Source organism: Panthera pardus, unplaced genomic scaffold, assembly GCF_024362965.1.
Source record: "Panthera pardus isolate Hobbes unplaced genomic scaffold, ASM2436296v1 HiC_scaffold_17, whole genome shotgun sequence".
NCBI lineage: Eukaryota > Metazoa > Chordata > Mammalia > Carnivora > Felidae > Panthera > Panthera pardus.
In genome coordinates, this window is record NW_026526732.1 from 32006295 (window position 1) to 32033441 (window position 27147).

The window sequence follows — 27147 nt, forward strand, 5'->3', positions numbered from 1 at the left end:
CATGAACCCAGTTGATTTGGTTGCATGCTTTTTCTGCAATGGTGTCCAGCTGTGTGGGCGTAGGGACGGAATAGGTTCACTCGTATAGTATTAACCAGTATTGTATTAACAGTATTGTAATAGCCAAGGTTGTGGTTTTGCTATGTGAGGATGATGAAGGGTGCTGGGGACAAGGACAAAATAATTATAAAATTGTAACGGTGATACCTTCCATTCTTTATGGCCCCCGAGAGCATAAGAACTGCCCTGCTGTCCAAGGCTGGGCTCTGCCTGTTCAATAGAACTGCTCAATCTTGGCAGAAACAAGATGGCGACAGCTCATGTTAATTCTAATGTTTAGGGATTTACTCAAAACTTGTGGCTTCCTTTCACTATTCGTTTTACATTTTGCCTCTACACTTATTCAAACTTACTCTTTTTGGCCTCTATCACCCTTAGAGTAACATGGTATCTCCTCAATATGCAAAGTAGCTTTCTGTGTAATTCTTTCATAGATTAGCCTAAATTATAATGGTGAAAAGAGTGTGTTTGCTCAGTCTGCACCACACATGACCCCTGTCATAGAATTCAACTGTCATCTTTCCATAATGAAGAACCTCCATATTATCCTAATCATATTTGGCAGTGTTTGTATCCCCAATACACAAAATATGACCACAGTTCATATTCATGTTCTCATTTCTTAAATACCTTTTAAATAAACCATCACATTAGGCATCGGGGAACGCATAGAAGAATGCCTCCTACCTTCAAGAGAGTCTTAATCAAGGATGCAATCTCTAAGCTAGCGTGGGTGTGCAAATGAGGGTTTAGAGCAGGTAAGAAAGTGCAGGGAGAGAAACATGCAGAATCAGGGATAAGATTATCTGACCTCATTGTTCAAAGACCTAAACTGTCATTGAAAGAAAACACAACAACAACAACAACAACAACAACAACAACAAAAAAGCACAACAGACCCAACAATCAAGGAGCATTCAAGGCAGAAGGCTTAGATTTTGGAAATATTTAAATTTGTTTTGTTCCCTAGGAAACAAAAAAAAAAATTCTACACAAATAAAAAGTAAGACATTGTGTTAAACATCCAGTATGCAAGTAGTGTGCAAGAATGGATGTCCCGTTTGAGAAATGCCGTTCAGAGAAATGTCTCCACACAGCCACAGCCAATGCTCTTAACACGCATACTATCTACAGAAGCACAAAGCCAGAGTTGAGGGCTGAAGTCAAGAGCAGGAATCTGAACAGACATAAACTCCCACTGGGCAGAACACTTTTCTATAATCTTTCTAAATAATCTTCAGACCAGCTTCTATGAACCCCTTAGGACCGGGACCCTAATAAAGTTCATGGCCTTCGAAAGCTATTTATAAAACTTTTCTGAGAAGGTTACACAAATATATTGTTTCAAGCACTATGTAACTAAAAGGTATAAACCTATTCCTTAAGGGATATCCAAGTTTTTAACAGATTTTAAAACTATCTTGATATAGCCTGGGGCTTTGCAAAGACAAAAGTGATCTAATTGTATTTTATATACACGTATATTTATTTAAATCTGCTGTGATAATTCTGTATCATCATAATAATAACCACCACCATTTATGTTCTGAACACTGGGCTAAGCAGTTGACACATACCGTTTTAATTAATCTTCATTTAAAAAAAAAGAGCTATAAGATATTATTAGTATTCCTATTTTAGAGAAAAAGGATTGGGGTTTATAGAACCTAAATGACTTCTGTAAGGTCCTACGGTCACTAATTGGCAAAGCCAGGATTCATACCCAAGTCACTGTGGGCTGAAACAACCAGTACACGTGTGTGCCCATGTGCACACACACTGGAAGCCATTGTGTTTGCTTGACTTATCACTTTCCAAATGACTTGATTATGAACACCACAACTTCTACTAACAAATCTGATGCCCACTGGTTGGTCCTCCAAACCTACCAAAAACCTCTGTCAAATCTCATTTTAAAGTCCTTAGTATGTCAAAAGGGATGAAAACTAGCAGTCCCTTTCTTTACAATGTGAAAGAAAGCACATTGAAAAAGAAAGGTGGAACAGGTTTTAAGATTAGATATTCCCTTCCTACTACATATGGAGGCTAGGATAAAGCTCTTACTGAGTTATGATTAAACATCTATGGTTTTCATTTATTCAGACTCACGCTCAAGCCATTATTTCTGATATAGTAACCCTGTCAGTGATATAAGCTGCCAAGTCGTGGACTAAATTTCAAGTTCACCTTTGAATCTCTGGTCAACCCATAAAAGCTATATTTATGTATTTGTTAACCCTGGATTTTAATGGAAAAAGAGTTGGCTTATTAATAAAACGTTCTGTTTAGTACACAGAAGTCAAATTGATGCCATTGTGGGAGGCTTGCTTTCTAAAAATAAAACAAACACACACAAAAAAACAAAAAACAAAAAACAAAAAAGAAACCAAAGCAAAACAAAAAACAAGCATAATTCTACGAAGCAGACTCTATGAAGACATGAGGAAATCAAAGCTCATAGGTTTATGAAAATGAGAAATAGAAATCCATATTTAAAGGTAGAGTTTTTTAAAATGTTTTAAATAAGACATCTAAATATGTAGAATTTTAAAATGAAGGTAAAGGCTGGAATGCAATTCTCCAGTTTAAATTAATTCTTGGAGGGGCTCCTGGGTGGCTCATCAGTTAAGCATCCAACTCTTGATTTCAGCTCAGGTCACGATCTCAAGGTTAAAGCCTGGTGTCTGCTTCTGTGCCGCTTGGGATTCTCCCTCTCCCTCTCTCTCTGCGCCTTCCCTGGTCACATTGTCTCCCTCTCTCTCTCAAAAGAAACAAACATTAAAATATAATAATAAAATACAATAAAACAATCCTTGGAATCTTTTCTTTCTTAACCAGGGTAAAGACCTACCATAAGTAGCAAAAAAAACCCTTCTCTATTTAGGTCTTTGTTTTCTCCTCTTTTTTTTTTTTTTTTTTTTGTAAAGCCAATAAATTTTGATTCTCCAGGTACTCTTCTAATAGCTGGTTAAAATTCCCAAAGGAAGCTGAGAAAGACTATGCCAAGTTCATCACACATAGAGTGCATGTAGATTGATTTACGGATATGTATCTTTTTCAGGATTGCAGCAAAATATATCCAGGTTGCACGTTACATGTTTGTATTCCTTGAAATTGCCTCCGCCAAGAAAGGTACCAAACAATACTGAAAAGAAGCAGAGGTTCAGAGACGTGGAGGCCCGCGGATTTACTAATCTAATCACTTTCTCCCACATTAACATTTAACAAAGCAGTTAGTAGTACTTCTAGTGTTGGTGCATATATGCATTTTTATTGATCTGAAATCCAGGTTCCTTGTTCTTTATTATTAAAGTCTGTTTAGAAATTTGAGAAGAAAGAAAGCAGATACGTGTTTAGTGTTCTTAGAAAATTACTTCTCCATAAAAAAAAAAAAACAAAAAACAGAGATTGAAAATCCCACAGCTGTAGGGCCAAGTTCTTTGTTAGGCATGTACAGCTTCCTAAATCCCATAAAAATCTCAACATCTGACCCATTTCATTTTTACAAAGGAAGGGACTACCACACTGGAAAATATGCGTAAAAATCTGCAGCATTCAGAGGCATTAAACAGTTTTATTTCACATTTGTTTCCTGTGTATCCTGCTTGATAGACACACGGTAGCACCTGCTACTCTAACTCTACTCTCCTTCGGCTCCCAACCTTCTCTTTTCAGAAGGGATTAGCAGCCGCCTTTTCCAGAACGTCTGAAGTAATGCTGCCATCTTCTGTTCATGGCACAGAATGTAACGAAATCACCCTCCAAAGGAACACAAAGGAATGGAATGGATAAAAACGACCAACTAGAGAATGCTGGCTCTCTCCTAACTTTGCTCATCCAGTAGATTAAGGCCAATTTTATTCAAAATGGCAACGCCACAATAATTTTGTTTTAAATTAGATATGCTTTGGAGAGAAGCTACTGTAGGAGTTTGGGAGTGTTTATCGAGACGTTAAGGTGGTAGTTCTGATTTTTCTAAATAATGCTTCCATTATCAATTACTTATTTTCTTTTCAAACGAAACATAAACAAAGCATTTTAAAACTTTAAAAATAACAATTGTATGTGTTGAATTTTAATGGTAGCGAAAGTGTTTTCAAGAAATTGATTTCTCTTCAACGATTCCGAATTTAGAAACACTCACCGGGCAGAGAGCTGGTGGAAGGCAAGTTCAATGGTGACAAAAATTACAGTTTTATTGTGGAATTTTACCAAGGTACAGAGACAAGTGAGCAAATAAACGTTTCAAAAGTTTCTATTCAACGTTAACTTTTAGGAGCTAAAAGCATACTCACCAGACAGTTCCACATTTTCAAAAGTTATTTATTTATTTATTTATTTTTGCTCACAAACCATGAACACTGATGTTTGAATGCAATTGTCTCCTCAGATTTGTGTGGATGGGAACTGCATTCTGGCCTAGGGTAAGAATCCACATCTCATGCTTGTAACTCAAAGAGATCATTAAGAGGTAGGCTCTTCTTGACAGACATTAGCAACATCTGCCAACAGTATATTGAAGACTGGATATCTAATCCAGAACCATTTTTAAAAGAAAAAGTCCAAGTCTCCTACCAATCGGTTATAGATGGTAATGCTCCTTCCTCCTTTAAAGTCATTTATAACCGCTTCTGAAAAGTGAGGCAAATTTATTTACTTTATTTAATGGCAAGATAAAGCAGCTAGCTGAAACCATTTGTAAAATGCATCGTCATTAGTCACTTTGAGACAAGATTTCTTCAAATCACTGTTTTCTGGACAAATATCTCCCCTTATCTTCCTTTTTTTTTTTTTTTTTTTTTTTAAAGACACGTCTTTGAATCGGTTAGTTCACCTGTATATCGAGGGCCCAACAAGGGTGTCCACTGTAGATCTCTAGTTTGGGAACCTTCACTACTCTGTATCGTTGTTGGCCTGGATAATATGGAACAAGTGCAGGTCAGAAAAATACCGCACAGCCAAACTCCAAGTGCAGAGCATTGTAAAGGGATGGCCTGTGGAAGATTATGCATGCACATTTTAGTTTTGTATAAGCAATCTTCCACATCTGTACGTTCCTCTTGCGGGAGCCAACTAAATTGCCATCATTAACTTATTTTTCAGGCAGTAAAATGTGTTTATGGACTTATAGTATATTTGCGGTTCTCATCACTGATATTTTTCACTTACACATAGCAATTTACAAATATAATCCCTCTACATATTAAGTACAGAACAGTTTCATCTTCAACAAAGTGACAAATCCTGTAATCTCTTAGTTTATTCACATATCCAAAGGCTTCTTGGGGCATGCCCTGGGATTTGGGACTGTGTCTTCTCAGCTGGAAAAGGAAGGAATCAAACAAACAAACAAACAAACAAACAAAAACGTTTCTCAGGTCCTTCCATCGGAAAAATTCAGATTCTAACTGCAAAGTGGAGTCTGCCATGGGAAAATGTAGCCACTTCAGGCCTAAACTCCAGACCTAATTCTCTCTGGGCAAGAGAAAGCATCTTCTCCAGAAATATAGGAAGAAAATAGCAAGGTCACATTTTAGTCAGCCCACAGAGTTACCTCAATAAAATAACACAACCAGTAATGGTAATAGAGGCAAGGTAGCTACCGTGAGAAAACAATTTACCACAATTGCCATTATGATTACTTTAGATGGCAATATTAAAGAAGGCACTTGTGTCATTATATAAAATACTAAAATTCCCTAAATTCTGTACCACTTAGCAATAAGCTAACTTTGGGAGGTGATCATGATAAGCATGATAGAAATACACTTTTTTTTTTTTTTTGCACTAAATGATTATTCTTAAATAGAGCCCAGAATTATGTAAGAACCCCTTCCTGGTAGTCTCTCTTCAAAGGACTCAAATCAGACACGCAGCAATTTGCGGATTGCCTAAGATGACAAAATGATAGAATAAAAGAAAGGTCTATTCTTTCTCTGCACAGTTGAACTCTCATCAAGGCATCAAGCCAACAAAGAATCAGAATTAAAGGCTGAAAGGAACAATTTACATGCTCGCCCACTCAACTCTACATATGGGGTTTGTTTTTGTTCTATATTATTTGTGTGTTGGGAAGACTGTGCTTGGTTATTTGTGTTCCGGTTTAAATAAAGTAATATAAATATTATTAAATGTATTTTCTCCTTAAGTAAGGGTTTGTATCACTCATCCAAACTGGCAGTTAATTTCCAAATTTGCCTTACAAGGAAGATGGAGTTAACCATATAGGTAGGCTATAATGTTTTATTTTGCTGAGAAGAATTTTTAGCACACAAGTACAAGGGTGGAGACCGGCAATGATTGCGAGCACTTCCATTTCAATAAAAGACCACTGAAGTTGAGACTGTGATCACCAGGAAAGACAAGTACTGGACCTCTAGCCAATGCAATGCGAGTGGGACTGGTCAGCTGATATTCAGCTCATGTATACGTATTTTCAACTAATGACTTACAACGTTAAGTGATTGCTGACCTTCCAAAATCAAAGGCGAATGTCGACATTTTCTCATTTTTGTCACTGAAGAAAATAACGTGTGGAGTAAACTAATAAATTCTTGCCAGGGGCGCCTGGGTGGCTCAGTCGGTTAAGCGTCCGACTTCCACTCGGGTCATGATCTCACGGTTCGTGAGTTTGAGCCCCGCATCGGGCTCTGGGCTAACAGCTCAGAGCCTGGAGCCTGCTTCAGATTCTGTGTCTCCCTCTCTCTCTGCTCCTCCCCTGCTCACGCTCTGTCTCTCTCTCTCAGAAGTAAAATTAAAAAAAAAAAAAATTTATAAATTCTTCCTACTACGATATAACAACATGAACATGTATTTCTCTCCCACTCCTCCCTCCCTCTCCTTCTTCCTTTCTCCCCTCCTCCTGTTTCTTGTTCTCCTCCTCCTCCTCTTCCTTCTTCCTTTTCTCCTCCCTCTCTCTACTTTCTTCCTTCCTCTGTCTGGAAGGAAGAATTTCTTCTGCCCATCAACGTCCTTTTGGCTGGACCAAGAATCAAATTAGCCAAAGACAGGTTAACAAGAGAAAATCAAATTTAATTTCTTATGTACAGGAAATCCATACAGACATGGAAATTCAAAACACAGGCAAAATGAGGGGTATATGTCATCCTGAACTAAAGAGAAGGGGGTAGGGGCCCGGGACTCCAAAGGGAAGAAATGAAATGCACAGGAAGATGAAAAAGACTAAATGTTTGGTAAACGACTGTTTGTTGGGCCGCTCGGAAACAATGGGACACAAAGGACTTTGATCAAACAGGCCTTGCCAGTTTCCTCCCTGTTTATCGTACCTAGTTCTTATCACATAATGTAGTTCTCTGTGGTGACAGCTCTCCTTCTGGACCAAGCAAGACCTCCATCCGTTTAGACAGTTGTTGGGGAGGTAAAGAGCTTTTCCCTGAATCTACTAGGTTTTGATGGCCTTTAACTCAAAATAATCTTCATGCCAAAGTGTTCCATCTTGAGGCAGTCTGCCCCTGGCCCCTACACCTCTTTCTCCTCTTTTCTTCTGTCTCTTTTCCCCTGTTCCCCCCCCCCCCACCCCGCACCTTCCTCTTTCTTCTTCTCTACTCGCACCCCACCCCCACCGAAATACAGCTTGCTTTCACAACGTCACCTTCACTTGCCACAAATAAACCGAACACCTCCTTTCAAGTTGTCCTTATGCGAGAAAGTACTGGGTGTCCTTGTTCGGGCCGGTTTCTGCTTCATGACAGGAACCCCTGCCCGTTGTTCTCAAGCTACGACAGGGGAAACGCAGTGAGCGGTGTTACTAAAACAGAGAAGCCTCTTTGAAGACCAGCTCGTTTCTTACCTGTTTTATTTTTACTGCCACCCAACCCGATAGTTGCAAACTGTAACTGAATGTTAGCCAAACCTACATCTGTCCTGCACTCTATTGCCAACAGCCCTCCAGATGGCCGCCATGCTACCTGGAATGCTTTGAAGGAGGCGCGCTTCACGTGACAACCGTAGGCAACAATCAAGGTCATAACAAGTGTGAGTTTTATGCCTTGATCACAGCTACTTAAAAACCTGCAAGCTTTAATAAACCTCGATCGCTCTCCAGACAAAGTTCTGAATCCTCCGCCTGCCCTTCAGCATGGCCCACATGATGTGTGCTATCATTTTCATGTTTTAGAGTAAAATTTCCAGATTCTTTACAGGACGGAAATTTAGAATATGAGATTTCGGACGGGATGATTCCCGAATTCAGCTCGTGGCGTGGTGCTGGTGGTGCAGTGAGCATTGCTGCCTTCCGAAATGCAGCTTGTGGGTCAGAGTAGGGAAGGTTCTAACTCCTTCTTAAAAATGACATGGGGACTCCCTTCTGAAATACTGGCATAACTGCATCATTTTATAATCCACGTGTGGGGAAGCACCTCCCAGCGACTCACAACCTGCGCCCACCTAGCAGAACATCTGCTGACCCCTGCAACTCACCGAGTACATCCGAGCATCGGATCCGAAAGCGAAGACAGGGCTTTTAATTTGTAGCCTCTTGTATGTTAATATTTTATTTCCCCCTTATGAATCCCATAGCTATTTCTTTCTTTACGTGCATTTTGCTCCTGTTAATCTGGTGGCAGTGCTATGAAATGTCACAGGCCTTTCACTCAGTGTTTCTCTAACAAGCCAACCAGGTACAAACAGGATTTTTATATCCATTTGTAAATTTTAGTCGGGGGCAGCTGAGTTGAGAGAAGGGAAAATAAAAAGACAAATACTACATTTGTGTAAGGTTTCGTTCACATAGCCTGTACAATACCGTGCTGTTGGCATGTGTCTTAATAAATAGGCTTCAAAAAGAAATCATTGCAATGTAAAAATAGTTTCACCGAACTCACATGCTTTTTACTGTTCCCAGGTCTCAAAGTGGCTTTTAAAGTGATTTCTCAGACTCTTAGAGCTCTGTACCCCATATTGTGATAGGATACATTTCTCTGCCCTGCTCCCTAGAGTGGAGCTGGAGCGAAGGCAGGCTGAGACAGCTTGGCACCGTTCTAGTCTAAAAGAGGCCCCGCTTGAGAGATTGACTACTGTTGCTAGAAAAAAAGGAACATGAGAAATTCATGTGTCAAAAGAGGCTGGGGAGTGTAAGCCTTGAGAAGAAACCCCACTACCTACCTACCTACGTCCCTCGCTAAGTAGATTGAAAGGTCAAATCTGTTCATCCAACAAAAAATATTGGAGGGCCTACCAGAGCAAGCAAGGTCCCAGCGATACAGCGCGGAACAAAGTCAATGCTTCTACGGAGTGACTCTGTGTTCTGTAATCTCCAAAATACCTCCGCTGCCCTGATACTCTCCAAACGATGCCTTTTCCAAAAACTGAAACAGGCCCGCTCTGGGACAGGCAGCTCTCCACAAAGCTCAGTGTAGTGGAAGAGAAAGGAGTCTAACAAAAGCATACAATTATGGACCCAAACCTTTTCCTCTGGGAACAGTGGCAAGAGTTTCCGTTTCTCGGTTGTACATAAAATAACCACGGTCGCCTCTCCTGACAGCCTGCCGGCACATCATGACCTCCCTGCTAGGGGCTGTGGATTCTGCAATAGCAAGGCAAAGAGCAAATGCAGCCAGTAGTAAATTAAAGCCCACTGATCTTCCAAGAGTGGGAGAAGAACCTTCTCCTATGAGGAGCCTGCTGTACTTAGCGCCGCTTCCCCAACTGATGTGTCATCCCCGTACAGGGGTCAGCGCTCGTCTCTGGGTTGTTCCAACTTCAGTCAGTGTGCTGCCGAAGCGAGCACGCTGGTTAGTGCCTATCGGGCTTGTTCCCCCATCCGTCCCTCACCAGGCGCCAGCTTCTTACTGCCCTCTGCTGGTTAAGTCTGAGGTCAGCCTTTTTTGTGCTTTACCCAACTATTTTACTAGACGAGTCAATAAAGGCACTTGTTCACAGAACATTAATATTTTAAAAAACTTTTGTGATACTTAATGTTAACCCTGAGAGAGCCCTATACCATCATTTCCTTTCTTTAAATATGTTTTCTTACTACAAAAGCAACATATGTCGAATGAAAAAAAAAATAAGCAAAAAGCCCACATACCCACCTTGTAAGAAACAACCACTAAAATCTCGATGTGTATTTATATACTCATTTTTTTTACAAAATGTGGCCCTATCATACACTTTTAATATTGCTTTAAAATATAGTAACAAATGTCCTTCTGTACTGTCCATTTTTGTGGCATCATCATATCCCGTTATGTAATTGAGACACATTTTACTTAATCATTCCCCTAGTTCAACCCACAAAAGTATTTCCAATAGTCCTGTGGTAAATATACTAATAGCTATAATCACTCGTTCCTTTGTAAGTGGCCAATAAACGTGTGTCCATTACTAAGGGCACTCTGAATTGACGTTTACATTTTTTCTCTCCCTTTATCATCAAAAACCCGAAGAGTTGATGGGACCTCTTGGGTTGGCAGGGTCACAGGATGATCACCAGTGCCTCTACCTTTGCACATTTCACAATCTAGTTGAGTTCATAGAGATCTGAAAGAGATTGAGTTTCTACCTATAAAAGTACTTCTGTCTCCTCTCTGGCACTTTCCCAAACAAAGCCAGTTTGCCATAGAAATCAAATTAGGAATGTGAGGATGATGGTCAGTGACCACGGAGCCAAAGAAAAGCAGAGGAATACTCTTAACACATGCTTTGTGCAAACCAGGAGGGAATTGAGAAGATTGCCCTTTTTGGGTAGATATAGAATCCTCAAGCACCCCCTGCTCCCTCATTTTTGAAAGTTTCCAAGGAAAAGCCAGATTGTACTGCAAGTTCAAGCAGCAGACTTCAGTTAGATTGTGCAGGTTTTAGATAAAAGGCTGGCTTCAACACCTTGCTTGGGATAAAGCAGTTTGAATTTAGGTGTGTTTATGCTACTTGAAGAATAAACCATGTTTTTTTAAAAAGGACTCAACAATTATTTTTGCCTGGGGAGCAAGCACCAGTCTGAATCCCTCTGAACACTCTGATGCATTAATATGTGGCCAAAGTCCCAAACACCACATCACCCTCTGAAAGAAGTGAGACCCCTCTGCCCCCAATAGGGAGTCAGGCTTCACTCAACAGGTTCCATACAGGAAGATGAGAGTCTGATGGCTTCGGTGTTGGACACCTCCTTAGCCCAGCCATCGTGCCCCCATTGCTCTTGCTGGAACTTACTACTAGGAAGTTCTCTTCTGGCTTGTGGATGGAGCTGAGGACCCTGGCGGGGAAGACAATGTCTTATCCTTCTCAGCCTGTCCTATATTCAGTCTGGAGCGTTGAAAGCTGTGCTCGTTTCCTCTCCTTGGCTAAATAGCCTCACCTCCTCCTTCCAAGGGTCTCAGGAGCACAGGAAGAGAAACTAAAAGCTTGCTTGTGCTTAACATATCCCTTGAACCTAACTCTGTATACTTACCTAAAAAGGAAAAAAAAAAAAAAAAAAATTACCGCCAACTTAAGGACTACATTAGCCCTAAATGGTATTTCCACTTTTTTAGGACTTGTAACACCTCTGCCCAAATAATGGTTCCATTGCCTCTACGATCCAGCTGAAAATGAATAAATTCCTGTTTTTAACACATCCCAACTTAATTCGGCTTTTACAATTCCTCTGTGATGTCCTGGTTCATTTTTTAAAAGCATTTAAAAGCTTACCAAGAATACATGTAATAGAAGTTTTAATAAAATCAGGACCAAGCAAAAATAAAAACTAAGCTAAGGACAAAGAAAATGGAATATTCGGCTTGGAGGTTTCTTATTGCCAAAGTGAACAGGAATGAGTGTCACTGACCAAGAGGGCAAGAAAACAGTATAAAGTGCTTAGCTCAGGGATCTGTTTGGGTCCATGAGGTTAGTCCTCAAGATTAAGTGCACATAGCAACTGGTTTCACAAAACTACCCTTTTCCCCAGTGAAAAATGAAGACAAGACATCTGCTTCTACCCTGGCACCTCACCACGGTTGAGCTCCCTTGCGAACCCCACAGAAGCTACAGACAAATCCCAACTGTTGGGTTTAAACTGGGTTTTGAAGGATGAGAAGACTGCCAGGTAGAGAAAACTGCACTTGAGGCAGAATGAGCTCACAGATGAATTACAAAGAGCCGTGTGGACTGACTGAATGGAGCCGTGACTCACAGCAGTTAGCTGAGGGGCCACCACAATCCCTTGAAGAGTCTGCCACAGCTATACAAGGTCAAGGCTGGAGCTGAGGATGCCCCAGGCCTCCGCCTTAAGCTGGTACAAAGTAGAGTTCAACGCTTGGTGCAGCGCTTGATACACACTAGATATTCAAGAATGCTACATTCTAACCGGAAACATTTGAAGATGTTCACTTTGAGGCATACAATACTTGAGCTACAAATGGGTGTTCACGGGATACCCCCTAGTGCACACCATTTATCTAGAGTGAATCAAAAATGAAACAGAGAACTCAAATTGGAAAGGAAAGGAAATCTAGAGTAGAAGCTACAGGAGTAGGATGTCCCAGGCCACAAAGGCTGCACAGAAGTAAACAGGACCACAGCAAAATTCTGTTACAAAGCAGCAAAAGGGGCTGAGGACTGAATCTGGCCAAAGTTAAAGTACAGACAAAATTATTCTAGAAAATGCCACCAAGAGGTAAAGAAGGCGGCTGTGAAGCTACTGGATTTGACCAGAAAGAGGTCTTGGTGACTACACTGACATTTTACCTGAGGACAGAAGACAAAAGAAGAGAACAATGAAGTAGAAAAAGAGGATGGAAACCATCTCTAGTAGGATTTTGAAGAAGTGCCATACTAAGGTAGTACTTAGAGGAAGATGTAGGATCAAGGGTAGAATATTCCTTAAGAGATTCGACTATGTTTTTCAGCTGAAGGAACAGTAAATCTGGTAATGCAAAAAAAAAAAAAAAATGCTAACAAGTCAGTGGGAGGGAATATTCAGATTAGCATCAGCGAAAAAACAAAACGCAAAGCTCTATACTCACAGCCGTTTTCCTTCACACTAACTACATTTCACATAAACCACCAAACCTAGTATTTGAAAGATAGGGTTTTTCCTACTGCATCAACAGCTCCAACGGTGCCAGATGCAGAATAAGTGTTTCAGATGTTGGCATAAACCAGAATTCAAAGTAAATACAAACCCATCCCCTTAAATACCAGCTGGGTCTGGTTGCTTTAATGTTAGCAGATTGACCCCATGCTACATTATCTAAGCGAACTACCCATGATGCTTTGAGTTATAATTAGCTCAAATTTCATTTGAGGCCATTCACTCCACCACTGTAGATACCACATGGAGGACAACTGGCCTTCAGCTATACCCGAGATGGCTATAAAACCTAAAGTAGGTCTTAGACAGGGCTTAACCCTGTAAATTCCCAACATGCAGAAGAACACCATGCAACTGAGCATTCAACACACCTGGAGCAGCTGGGTGGCTTAGAGCCCAACAGTGCAGAGCCTGCAAGGGATTTTCTGCCCTCCCCTGCTTGTCTCCTAAACTTACAAACCCATCTGGCTCCAGTTGTTTCACATGTGCTCCCATAACTGCATGGCAATACTGGGAAACTACACGAGATAAACTCAAAAGCATCCCCAATTTACATGAAATTGTGATGACATTTCCACGAATCCTACCTAGCTCAGTAATTCATGCTCAAACCAATATAATCAACTCGTTCCAGGCTTATTGAAATACATGGGTCATCACTAATTCCCCCCCCAGATTGTGACTTGAGCATCCCGCTTCTGAGCTTTAATACTTTAGTGTGACCTTCAGTCTGCTGTCACAAGTTGTAAAGACACACCCACCCTTGACCAGCCTCAGCCCATTACTCCAGGTCCTAGGCTGTTCTACCCTCAGTTGTGGTGAATGTGCACCCACCCAAGAAGCCCTGGCTGTCACGAACTGATCACTGCAAAGCCAAGTTTACTCAGGTCATTCTGTTTTCAGTTGTCAACACCGAAGTTACTTACTGGTTGGAGTAGGCCTTCATTTAGACACCAGGAGACAAATAACCTGCTTCTAGTAATTTGGCTAATTTTACAATGATTATCTTTTGTCTTTTGCTAACAGAGCCCTTATTTTACTGCCCCCAATAAAATAAAAACTAAAAAAAACAGGTGAGGAACAAGAGTCAAGTTTATTTGTTCATTTCTTGCATTTGAAGTATTCCTCGATGACATCCTTGGCCTGAGACTCTTTGCCATAGTCCTAAAAAATAAAAAGCAATTTTTTTGACTAACATTAATAACTCTACCAAGTTGTTAGCATTAGTTATGGTGAAGCTTTATAAAACTAGTTCGTGTCTTATGAAAATGTTTCCCATCACTAAAATTTCTTGTAGCCATTTTCAGGGACCTTAATGACTTCAATGTCTTTAAGGCTCGTAACATGGCGTTCCTATTGCCAGCGTTTTTTAAATTTCTGCAGAAACACATTCAGCTAAGCAGATTCATTGGCCGGCTTCATTACAGCCTATTTTCCTTTTCTGAAAAGCTGAAAACGGACTCCGAATGTTGAAAATCACACATCTTTTTCGTTGAGGTTCTGGACTTTAACAATTGAAACTGAGTACAGAATTATGCAGTTTCCCAGCACAACCTTCAACCCAGAGATAAAAACGGACTTACCTTAACCACCACACAACTGCAACCAACCACTTTACGGGGTTTTCCCTCCCTGTCAATTTTACAGAGGCCGACCCATTCCCCTAGTTTCTTGTTGTCATCAACCTATTGGGACGGAATTAAGAGGGGGAAAAAAAAAAAAAGATCACCATATCAGCAGACATTAATACTATAAGGACAGTAAGTCAAACAGAGACGGTAGCTGTAGTCAGATAGGGTGACATGGCAGTTTCCTCATAGCAGTTCAGTAGAGGGAGCCAGTTGTCATCATGTACAGCACCAAAATCACCCAGGAGCACTGCCACTTTTTTCTGTACCAATACCCAAATTAGCAACTCGTTCTGCACAAATGAAGCATTCCCATAAACTAGCCCAAAATACCAAGTTTAAGCCATGTTTTTCACAGCATCAGAAATGACCCATCTTTATACAGAACTTGCTCCGGTATAATAGCTTTAACCCAAACATGACCCTAACTGGCTCTATTTTCACGACGCTAAAGCATCTCTCAACTCAAAAAAATGGACAGCTTACCTTAATTAGGTTGATCTGGTGCTCAGCACAAAGGGCCTCCACCAACTTGACATACATAGGCTCATCGCAGTTGGATGCAAGCACACAAAGGTGGGCTTGGCGCCTGAAATGCACAATCCAACAGAAACCGCAACTCGAATCTGAGCCTACTACTACCGACCCTTTACGAGAATTATCTTGGCAATGGCTACACTGGGGGAACACAAGCAGCACCCCCACTGGAGAACAACATAACTGCCTCAGTTTGAGAAGCCGGTCAAAAAACATATATATTCACACGTCTTTAGAACTACCAGGCCTGCAGTGATTCCCTAAAAATACCAACTTCACATACAACCGGTTTACCCATCTGTGGCCAAAGAAAAATCCTTTCCTGAGAGCCACTTACACGTTTAAAAGGCGGTATGAGAAACGAACTACGATACCGGAGTCGTTACCGGCTACCGGCCTAAAAACTTAATACTGCCCAGCACTACCATTGTACAAACAGCGCAGGGGCTTCACGCCAGGACCTGAAGGGCTTCCGGCAGAGTGCAACTTCGCTGGGTTCAAGAAGCCACTCTACACCAAGGCGAACTAAGAGATCTTAAAATATAACCCGGCTGTAAGAAATTCCTAAAGGGCACGGATGCTCCACTCCAATAGTGAACACACACAGTTGTCTTGCCCACTTAAATAACTGAAAACCTAAACGGGTGTTTTTACAAATATTTCGTACTTACGTGGGTTTCTACGGCTACCACTTTCTGAACTCGTTTTTAAGTCCAGTTGCTTCTGCAACGTTAGCTTGAAATCCTCTAGTTTCACTAGAGGATACCTATCTGCCCCCTAATGTGAAATCAGCCCCACAACCTACAGGTTTGTCAGACTGTTAGGTTTCACTCACAGAAAGAGTGAAGGGGTATCCGACAACTTAAGTCATCATTCAAACACTGTAGTCTTGCTTTAAGAATAAAGCGCTCATCCCCACTCCAAACGAACCCACATACTTTAGGTGGGCCACACAGATCTGAGTTCTGATACCTTTTCCTAGGTTTCCTGTAGGACGGATGCCATTCAGAACTTTTGTGCTAACACCATGAACTTCACGCTTCCTCTCCTTGGCTGCAGTTTTGTTCCGGTTCCAACAACCCACAGTATTGAGACTGATACACGTACTTGTCTAAGGCTTTGGCAGCTTCGCGAATTCCACGTGCCAGGCCATCGTGGATGAGGGCGGTCTTCAGCACCTCTTGTAAAGCAGTATTAACGTCCATTACACCTCCAGCAGCAATGCTGAAAACGGAGCAAGTCAAAACCATCACTAAACTCCCCACGCACCACCGGACGGCTTGGGACTCAAAAATCACAAACGAGGCACAGCAGGCGCCCTTAGGAGGCCGCGGCTGACCCTGAGACCCGACAACAGGCTCGCTGCCCATGCCCTTCCCCGCCCCCACGGCTCCGACCCTGGACTCACCCTTCCTCGGCCATGGCGGTGGGTTACGGATGGAGCCGAATCTTGACCGCACTGTAATGCAAAGAAAGAAAAAAAAGGTTAAAAAATTAAGACACCAGTTGAACAAACAACCCCGCGCAAACCCAATCCCGGCCAAAAGCACCACAACCACCACCCCAGTACCGTTCAACTCACCCCGAGCCTCCGCCTCCGCGCGACTCGGCGGCGGCAGGGAAAGAGGTCGTGCGCGCCCGCATGACGGTATTTAAGGGCTTCCCAGGACCCCCACCCCCTAGGCGCATGTGCACTCCCTTTCACGAAAGAGGTGGCTCTGGTGGTGCCGGGCTTCGAGAATTTCTATTTCCGGATTGAGGCCAATCCGAGGCAAGATTACTCTTAGTCTTCCGACTCTCCGCTGCCGGTCACTGTTACGCGCAACAGGCACCAACGCGGGCAGCCTCACATCATCCTTCCTCGCCAGGGGCGTGGCCTACGGAGGCCCAGAGAGTGGGTTCTACGGAGCGCGAGAAGGGCCAAGCGCGCGTCTGCGTGGTCTTAGCTCCCTGGTTCCTTGTCTTCCTCGTTAAGTCAGTACCTTGTAATTTCCTGTCGAACCCATTAACTGGGCCTTCCTGCACGGCCCGCTTTCGCATTACTTCTCAGTTACTCTAGACGTCTGCGAGTGTGTCGTTTTGTGCGTGTTTTGTTGTGAAACGAAAGCCGGCACGTCTTCACTGCTAAGTACGCCGCAAATTCTTTACCGGCGTTGTGTGACTAAAGTGGAACCTCTGGTTAGGTGGTTGGTTACAGTTCCTAAATGCAGTTGGTTCTAAAATTGTTTTGTTTTGTTTTTAACGCCAGATTGTTCCCGAAATTCGTAAACCCGCGCAGATCGGGATTCAGTAGGTGCATTTTATTAGGTGCATTTAAAACGCCTACGACGCGCCAGACACAGGAACTGGGTTCGGGATATAGTAAAGAGAGAACGTAGTCTTTGAGAAATCCGGCATGAATTTCGCCGTACAGACCTGGAAGAGTTAGGAGTGGAATCTGAGATCCCTGAAACTGACTTTTACTGGAAGCAACATTTTGAATTTTGCATTGATTGGTCATTTTCCTGTCCCCATTTCAAAACGCAAACATATGAAGTACGGCCGCATATAGTCAGTAGTCCTTTTGCCTTTTTTTTTTTTTTTTTGAACTTCCTCTCCTGATAAGCCCCCAAGCCTGTTGTTGCAGGATTTTTTTTTACGTCAATACCCGGGGTTCATCATTGTCTTGCGGCTTTGAAGAATGAAGAGGTGGAAACAAAATAAAATGAGCAGCAGGCAAAAGTTTATTAGAATGTAAGAAAGGAAGAAAAGTATCGAAGCCCTCCTTTCAGAGAGGTGGCATTCGAAAGTGAATGCCCAGGACCCTAGGCAAGGGTACTTGCTTTATGAGCTTCTGGTTGCCCTCCCTTCCCCCTGGTTCTTTCTCTGCTCCTACCCATATTGGCTTGATAACTAGGCGCTGGGTTGTCCATTCCTGATTGGCTCGTTTCCATTGTATGAGGGGTGCTCTGTGGCCATACCCTTCCTGGTGGGTCACACGGTGTTGTGGTCTCGTTTTTTTAGTCAGGCCTTTTGTCAGATTTCTGAGGGAAATCTGGGGGGTGGGTAGTGTCTGTTAGATTCTTAAGAGGACCCTTGTGCCTGAGGGGGTTCGCTGTGGGCCTACACTCTGCATTGTTCCAAAACTTGTGTTTTTCCCCACCCAGGACCTTAGGTCTTAATCTTTCCCTCTCTGCCTCTTGTATCCTATCTTTTGCCTATCACTGTCAGCAATTATTAGGTGTTTGATAAGTGCCAGCACCATGGATACAGTGAGCAGATAATGTGAGACTCCCCAAGTCTGTGAAGAAAACAAAAATGGGTAACATGGGTGCGGGGCAGAGTTAACCAGAACAGAGAGAGACTGGAAGTTTAATACATTTATATAGTTCCTTTTTGGCTTTGTGTGTGCTTTCAAATTTCCATTTTAAAAGTGTTGAGCTGCTGTTTTCTACTCATAACTCCTCCTAAAAGGATGCTGCTCACTTAGTTGGCGATTTAGTTACCTAGTTAACTTTTGCTTAAAAAAAAAAAAAGCTGCAGGATTTTTAAGGATGAGATTTATTCCTGCCACTCTCGTGTTTGTGGCCGGATTAAGATTTGAACCGAAGATTAGAATACCTAAAGGCCACAGGGAAGGTACAAAGCAGCATGGGGGTCAGAGAGTGGGGATGATGTGGAAAGACACAGGATTGAAGGCTGTGGCAACATTTGAAACGGGAAAACACAACAAGAACAATTAAAAGCACCCCAAACAGGGAAGATGAAGGAAATGGAGAGTAAGGGCAGAGGCACAGATGTCTCCTTGGCTGTTTTGGAAGTTATCATACCGCATTTGTAACTTTGAAAGAGAATGCGGTAGTTTCAGCAAATGTGTGATTAAAGTTAATAAAAGTTAATATGCTAAGCATTAGGTTTCATATTAGATGTCTTCCCCTCCCCCCCCAAAACCCAAATTGGAAAAAAAAAAAAAAAAAGTTTAACTTTTTATTCATTTTTGAGAGACAGAGAGAGTGAGGGAGGAGCACAGAGAGAGAGAGAGAGAGAGAGGCAGAGACACGGAATCTGAAGCAGGCTCCAGGCTCTGAGCTGTCAGCACAGAGCCCAATGCAGGGCTTGAACCCACGAACTGTGAGATTGTGACCTGAGCCAAAATCCCACGCCCAACCAACTAAGCCACCCAGGCGCCCCTAAATCTTTTTTTTTTATGTTTATTTTCGAGAGAGAGTGTGCACGCACGTGCACGAGGGTGGGGGGGGGGGGACAGAGGATGTGACGTGGGCTCCACACTGACAGCAGAGAGCCAGATGTGGGGTTTGAACTCATGAACTGTGAGATAATGACCTGAGCCTGAGCCGAAGTCAGACGCTTAACCAACTGAGCCACAGAGGCGCCCCCAAAACAAATCTTAGAATGTGAGAATTTGGTAAAAACTCAAGATACTTAAAAGGGGAAAATAATCATTCCCAAACAATGTATTTACATAGGGGGAAAACAAGTACCTTTTAGCTTATGTTGTTGGTTTCTGTCTTCTAGAAGCTGGTAGTCTAAAATATCATGGGTCTATGCCTTAATATTTCACCTTATAAATACCTTTTCTATCAGTTATAAACCTCTCTCCTTAAAACCAGAGCTACAATTTTTTTTTTGTTTTTTAAAGTTCTAGTAATATAGCTGTTTCTAATCCCAGGAATGAGCTTAAAGGACACACTGGTGATTCAAGGAATCTTTAATATAAATTCTCCTAGTTCACTTGTTTAAGTTTACCTCCTTTCAACTTTAGATATTGCCAACAGTTGGAAGACAATGGTTACATAGAGACTAAAGGCCAGTTACTGATTATAATACTTCTAGACTGTACCCCAGTGTGCATCTGAAATACACATGAAAGTTAAATTCTGAAGTTTGCTTTAGGAACAATAAACAATAAGTAATTTTGTTTAGCACTTTCTATATGCCAAGTAGTGTGCTAAATTATCATGTATTTTCTCCCTTGATCGTCCTTGAGAGCCTATGTGGCAGTGGTCTATTTAGCCCCCGTTAACAAAGTAACAAAGCAAGCTCAGAGAGTTGCTGAAGATCACACAGCTGGTAAATATTGAAGCTGGTATTTGAGCCCAGTGGACTTCAAAGCTCATGCTTCCAACCCTACATCCATTCAGATGATTGCCCAGATGTGGATGAGAGGTCACAGAATTCAGCGATGACTCTTCACCTCTCAAGTTGGGAACAATGTGACTGGTTCTACTTCATCATGCTAAAAAGTTGGATAGACGGAGAAAGGGAATACTGCAGTTTAAGGCAAAAAAAGAGAGCAGTAGAAATTTAGGTTCTTGATCTAGGTGTAGATGTATTAGTTTGCTACAGCTGCCATAACAAAATATCGAAAGCTGGGTGACTTAACAGAAAGTTATTATCTCACAGTTCTGAAGGCAAGCGGTCTGAAATCGGGTGTCTCCAGGGTTGCCTCCTTCTAAAGCTGTGAGGGGAAATCTGTTCATGCCTTTCTCCTGGGTTCTGGAGGCTTGCCAGAAATCTTGGTGTTCTGCTATGGCAGTATGAAACACCAGTATTCACGTGATGGTCTCCTTATCTATGTCTGTGTCCAAATTTTTCTTTTGTTTTTCAAAGTAGGCTTCATAACTAGTGTGGAGCCCAATGCAGGGCTTGAACTCACGACCCTGGGATCAAGACCTGGACTGAAATTAAGTCAGATGCTTAACCGACTGAGCCACCTGGGTGCCTCCCCCAATTTTTCATTTTTTAAGGCTACTAGTTATCTTGAATTAAGGGCCCACCCTATTCTAGTATGACCTCATCTTAACAAATTACATCTAGAACAGCCCTGTTTCCAAATAGGGTCTTGACGTGATTAGGACTTGAACATGTGTATTCTGAGGGAACACAATTCAGCCTGTAACAGATGTCAAAGAAGGAAGAGATGTAGGACAGATTAAATGCTAGAAAAGATCTTGGAGTTGAACTTCAACAAGCTTCCTTGGAAAACAAGAGCTGGGAAGAGAAGCTGGGCCAAGGCACGTTAAAGATTTTACATCTTGGAGAGGTGGGGACCAGCTAGCTGAGCGGAGTCCAAATTTCAGCTCACTTTGTAGCCTTGGGCAAATTACTTCCTTTTGTGAGCCAGCCAAATTGTGATAATACTGTGATATTGTTACGAGGATTACATGGAATGGTTGCTTAAAGTGTTTACCCCTGTAGTTATTATCTTATAGAGAACTTCGTATGAAAATAACTGTATATGGAAAGGTTCTTAACTATTACTTTCTCCTGTCCTAAACCACACAGCGCTTAGTAGAATGATTTGCGTGTTGGAATCAGTAAACTAATGTGTCCTGAAATGAACACATCGAATGAAATAAGTTTCAAGAAGCAACTGTGTAGATGACATAACCTAAAAGAAAGCCACGTGGAGAACGGCAGGCGTAAATTAACATCTCTTAGGACTTAGCTGGAGGCTTAGGGCATCCCAGGAAACCACTATTAATTTGAAAACTTTAAAAATGTCCCCACCTTTGGGGCTAGAAAAAAAGCCCAAAGGATGGAAATGGGAGCTAAGAAATAGGAGAAAACTCAGGAACCATCATCCCGCTGCAGCTCGGGAACATATAGGTCTAGTCTTGGCTTACATAGCATATGGTTTTAAACATACTGCAGAAAATTAGTTGTAGCTGAAGAGAGGTTTGGGCCAAAGAGGATAGAATCCCAGCATATCAAGGGTAAAATCAAAGGAGAAAGAAAGGTTGGCAAGAGGGAAGAGAATAAGAAAGAAAATAAGGAACTAGACGAGTAAGAATGGAATGAATTCATAAAGACTGTAGGTAGTAGCTTGTAAAGTTAATCTCTGAGGCCTTTAATTGGAAAACCTAGTTTATTAAGGGGGAAAATGGTGATAGGGGAGAAGGGGGTGAGGTGATTGAAACGCTAACTAGGAAGCCTATGTCACTAGGTTGTATATTTGGAAGGTTTTGTGTGATTCTCATCGAACGTTTCCTAAGTGTTACTAAGAATGTTTTCTCAGTCCTTATTTTTATTGTTCCCCAGACTTGTTTGGGTGCTATAGTTGCTTGCTACAGGGCTGATGCAGGATTGTGGAAACTAAACATACTGAGGAAGATAAATAGAGATAATACTTAAAGTTTATGAATAATCTAATTATGTACCCAGCAACACAGGTAATTTGTAAATGAAAAAGAGCAGTGGCCAAGAGAGCAGACCCTGATTCTCCTCTCTATCATTTTCTGAGTCTGTAGCTTTGATTAAAATACTTTTAGTCTCTGATCCTCAAGTACCTCAGCTGCAAAATGTAATAGAATGAGATGTTCTTAAGACTTTTGGTTTGGACATTCTACGTCATCATCTTGAAACAATAATTTAACTTCGAACAAATGTCGAACGTTTATGTGGTCTGCTGTATTCATTTTCTGAAATCATATGACTTCATGACATGACACTGAGCTATAGCTGATGCCAGCTTCCCTCCTCTGTATCCAAGTTATAGATGATGTCTTTATTTGTAAATGACGGTTATTGGTGGTTGTTGTTGTTGTTTTTTCTGTATTAGGACAACAAAGCGTGTTCATTGTAGAAAATTTGGATAATACTGTACCAATTATGGTAATTTGGGTACAACCGAATGACCTATGGCCAACATTTAAAAAAAAAAAATGAATTTACTGGTAAGCTATTGGATGGCTCAGAGAATTAAAGGGTTTGCTGAGCAATCAGATTTGAGGAATGCCAGACACAGGGTGGTTCTAGGGATCTTGGTTCTAAGAACTCATGAAAAGTCTCAAAGGCAGTGCTTTTCAAATGAACTGACTGTATGGGAGATTTTTCACCCAATACATCACAGGTTATTAGCTTAATAAAATACAGCATAACTACTAGGAGTTTCTGCAAGACTAACCATCTTGCAGATAACAAATGTAAGCCTAAAATTTTTTTAAACAGCTACCTAAAGACACTGAACAGTAACCAAAGGTAGACAGAACTGGGGGTGGGGGTGGGGGGGGTGGTGAGGATCGTGGTGATCAACACTTGAAAAAAAAGAATAGCAGTGGCTAAATTCCCTTTTTTATGGCTTCTAGTATAAGGGCAGACCCAGTCAGTGCCCTAGGGGCAACTAGTAGCCCAGATTTGTCAGTTTTACTTCCTGAAAACCCAGAGGGCAGAGTTTAGAACAACCACAGCTACTGGAAATGGAGAGGAGGGGAAAATCCCAGAGAGACTCAGAAAGGTGGAGGCCAATATTCTGCCTAAATCTCTGGCTGGCTTTTGAACTACACATGCATGGGGCAGACTCCTAGAATCGCAGCCAGGGACAAACAAAATGCATGGCAATTTCAGCTGCTTCCCACTAGGGAAACAGATACAAGGTTTGAGTCAAGGCAGGTGAACTCTTAGTGAAATTTTTTAAAAAATCAATATTATTGGAAAGAATACAACAGAATCCAGAGTCCCTGTGACATATTACTCATGATGTCCTTGCTATGATACAAAGTTATTACATATACTAAGAAACAGGAAAATATGACTCCTACATAAGAAAAAAGGCAATATGGAGACTGAATCCAAAATAATCAAAATGCCAGGGCACCTGGGTGGCTCGGTCGGTTATGTGTCTGACTGTTGATATCAGCTCAGGTCTTGATCTCAGGGTTGTGAGTTCACATCCCACATTGGGCTCTGTGCTGGCACGGAGCAAAAACAACCAACCAAACAAAATAACCAAAATGTTAAAATATCAGACAAGCATTTTAAAGCATCTATTAAAAAGGTGCTCCAGAATATAAAAAAATAATAATTTTCACAGTGAATGAGCAAATAGGAAAAGTATAAACTACAAAAGAGGATCAAATAGAAATTTGAGAATTGAAAAATAACATGTGAGACATTTACCGGAAGGGCTAGCAGTCGACTGAAGATGACAAAAGCAGGACTCAATGAATTTTCAGCTAGATCAGTCTGAAATCATCCAACTTGAAGAACAGAGAGAAAAACTAAATACAGCTGTAATGATCTGTGGGACAAAATCTGAAAGGCTAACATATATATAACTAAATGCATATTTCTAACACATTTGCAATTGGAGTTCCAGGAAGCAAAAGAATGGACGGACAAAAACATTTAAAAAAATAATGACCCAAACCTTCCCAAATTTTATGAAACACACACATTTACAGATTCAAGAAGCTCAGTGAACCCCAAGAAGTATAAATACAAATAGACACATATCTAGACATATATAGGGGAACTACTGAAACGCAAAGAGAAAATTCCAAAAAGCAGCCAGGAAAAGAAAAAGGTACGTAACATGCAAAATTATACCGATTTCTCTTGAGAAATTATGGGGACCGAAAGCAGTAGAAACATGTCCTGAAGAGGCTAAAAGATAACAACTTTCTCCTCATACTTCTATATCCAATAAAAAGATCCTCCAAGAATGAATTTATCTGGGGGAATAGCATTCCAATGGAATAAAATACTCCATTTTAGTTTGTAAAAAAAAAAAAAAAAAAAAGTTCCATATGTGTCCATATGTTTATGACGAGTATAAAAAAAAAGTGAGTGGATACTTGTGGTAGACTAATAAATGGCTCCCAAAGATGTGTCCACATCTTAATCTCTGGAACTTGTAAATGTTACCTCATTTGTAAAAAAAAAAAAAAAAAAAAAAAAAAAAAAAAAGTCCATGCAGATGTGATTCAGTTAAAGGTATTGAGATGAGAGCATTTTGGACTTTGGCTCAGCGAAATTAGTGTTGAACTTCTGGCCTACAGGACTGTGTTGTTGTTTTAAGCCACCAAGTTTGTAGTAATTTGTGACAGCAGCCACGGAACACTAATATGATAATATGTTAACCTGTAATACTGACCGTGTGGAGGGAAGGTAGGAAGTAGAGATTAGAAGTGGAGAGAAAGTTAGGAATATGAATATATGCGACAATACACTTTATATAAATGAAAGGTAGATGGATGCAAAATAAGAATACACATTTTATGGGGGGGTGCCTGGGTGGCTCAGTCGGTTGGGTGTCAGACTTTGGTTCAGGTCATGATCTCACGGTTTATGGGTTCGAGCCCCGTGTCGGGCTCTGTGCTGACAGCTCAAATTCTGTGTCTCCCTCGCTCTCTGCCCCTCCCCTGCTCCCGCTCTCTCTCAAAAATAAATAAACATTTTTAAAAAATTAAAAAAAAAGAATACACATTTTGTGAAAATATATACCAACAAAAAAAGAGCTGTATTAAACATATAAGAATGGGGTACCTGGCTGGCTCAGTCGGTAGAGCATGGGACTCTCAATCTCAGGTTGTAAATTCAATCTCCATGTAGGGTGTAGAAATTACTTAAAGATAAAATCTTAAAGGATGCAAAAATGATTGCTGATGGAGGGGAGAGGAAAAGGAATGGAGATAGAAATAAATGGCAACAGAAATGAAAAATCCAGCTGAAAGATTGGAAGATAAAGTAGGGGGAAACTCCTATCAGGTGGACCAAGAACAGTAAGAGATCAAAAGTAGAAGAGAATTAATAAATAAGAGGGCCAGTCTGGAAAGAGAACAAAAAAGGAAATGTAATCATCAAAAAAATAATGCAAAAAAAAAAAAAAATCTCCTTTACAGTTTGGTGTTAGATTGAAGAGGGAACATAGATTGGAGAAGCCAGCAGGGGTTAGATCATAAAGATTCTAGAAAGCCACTGGAAGGAACCTTGCTAATGCTAATCCTTCTGTTTAGTATGGCTCTGAGGCTCTCCTTACCTACCCAGGAATTTTTGCATAAACTTCAAGACCCAAGGTAACCTCTCTTCCTCAGGAAGCCACCCTGGACTGGTTGAGCCAAAGTAAATAGTTCTGCCAATATGCTTCTACAGAGTTCACTGTATCATAAGAAATTATTAATAGACGTCTGTTTTACCTGCTAGATGGAAGTATGCTACTTGAGGCTGGTTGGGGCTTACTCATCTTTAAATTCACCATGCCTGGAACAAGGTGGTCATTGGATAGTCTTTTAAATTTTATCTTGGCCCCAAATCAAGAATTTCCCAGATAGTTAGCTCTTCCCAAGTAGTAAATAAGGTGAAGATAAGTGAAGCCTCAGTGTGTGTGTAGGTGGGGTGTGGTGCGAGCAGGGAGTGTTGTGATGGTGACAGTAAGGTGGCGGCTTTTGTGGTCCAGCTCCAAGCACTTTACAGACCTTATCACCAGTGCTCACAGCCACCCACAAGCCAGGCATCAGCGCCCCAATTGTGCACGTGGAGAAATTGACCTTGTCCTCCAAAGTCACCAACAGAAAGTAAGTGCCTTGCCTTGGAACTCAGGCCATCTGCCTCGACAGGTGTACTCCCAGCTATGCTTCCTCGACATTCACCATAATTCTTGCAAATATTTTTCTACTCTGGGTGCTTCACATCAGTTAATCCAGTCAATTCATTTCAAGTTTACTCGCGTATGATTTAAGGGATTACAACCACTACGTCGTTTACTCACCCGGAAGTGACCAAGAGCAGTGCGGACGGACACCTCTCGGTGGCGTGCGTCCTGTCCCCTTTACCCACGATTGAATTGGCTTTAGCTTGGTTTGTTTCAGAGAGATTCAAAACGGCTGGGGCCTGAGGGTGGGCTTCGGGTTAGAGCTTCTTCTCCCTCTGCAAGGGGTTCAAGTTCAGGGCCTGGGAGAGTTCTCTCAAGACTTTTCTCCTCTGTAGCACTGCTTTTATAAATACCGTGTGTTTGGGGTTGATGAGGACTAATTTTCTTTTTTTCTCTTAATGGTTATCTATTTCTGAGAGAGAGAGAGAGAGAGACAGAACGCAAGCAGGGGGAGGGGCAGAGAGAGAAGGAGACACAGAATCTGAAGCAGGATCCAAGCTCTTGAGCTGTCAGCACAGAGCCCC

The 27147-nt window shown here is 41.5% G+C and overlaps 1 protein-coding gene, 1 long non-coding RNA gene and 3 other non-coding genes across 5 annotated transcripts; 1 reads left to right on the top strand and 4 right to left on the bottom strand.

The window, feature by feature from the left end:
* Positions 1 to 14161: 14161 nt before the first annotated feature.
* RPS12 (ribosomal protein S12) lies at positions 14162 to 16890 on the bottom strand. Its single transcript, XM_019420549.2, has 6 exons — positions 16835 to 16890; positions 16661 to 16711; positions 16360 to 16476; positions 15202 to 15304; positions 14671 to 14772; positions 14162 to 14251 (listed from the first exon to the last, which is right to left on the bottom strand). Exons 2-6 carry the CDS (start codon positions 16672 to 16674, stop codon positions 14189 to 14191), a joined length of 399 nt encoding a protein of 132 aa, XP_019276094.1. The 5' UTR covers positions 16675 to 16711; positions 16835 to 16890; the 3' UTR covers positions 14162 to 14188.
* On the bottom strand, positions 14377 to 14506 carry LOC128777916 (small nucleolar RNA SNORA33). The gene has a single exon (XR_008423220.1). It is a non-coding gene; the product is annotated as a small nucleolar RNA SNORA33 (small nucleolar RNA).
* LOC128777921 (small nucleolar RNA SNORD100) lies at positions 14869 to 14945 on the bottom strand. Its single transcript, XR_008423225.1, has one exon. It is a non-coding gene; the product is annotated as a small nucleolar RNA SNORD100 (small nucleolar RNA).
* On the bottom strand, positions 16060 to 16132 carry LOC128777905 (small nucleolar RNA SNORD101). The gene has a single exon (XR_008423209.1). It is a non-coding gene; the product is annotated as a small nucleolar RNA SNORD101 (small nucleolar RNA).
* Positions 16891 to 17169: 279 nt separating the features above from the next.
* On the top strand, positions 17170 to 19139 carry LOC109249915 (uncharacterized). Its single transcript, XR_008422893.1, has 2 exons — positions 17170 to 17380; positions 17501 to 19139. It is a non-coding gene; the product is annotated as an uncharacterized LOC109249915 (long non-coding RNA).
* Positions 19140 to 27147: the final 8008 nt, after the last annotated feature.

Coding starts and splice junctions, on each gene's coding strand:
- RPS12 (XM_019420549.2), bottom strand. Junction 15,305..16,359: donor GCTGCCAAAGCCTTAGACAA/GTACGTGTATCA, acceptor TGTGCATTTCAG/GCGCCAAGCCCACCTTTGTG. Junction 14,773..15,201: donor ACCAGATCAACCTAATTAAG/GTAAGCTGTCCA, acceptor CCGTCCCAATAG/GTTGATGACAACAAGAAACT.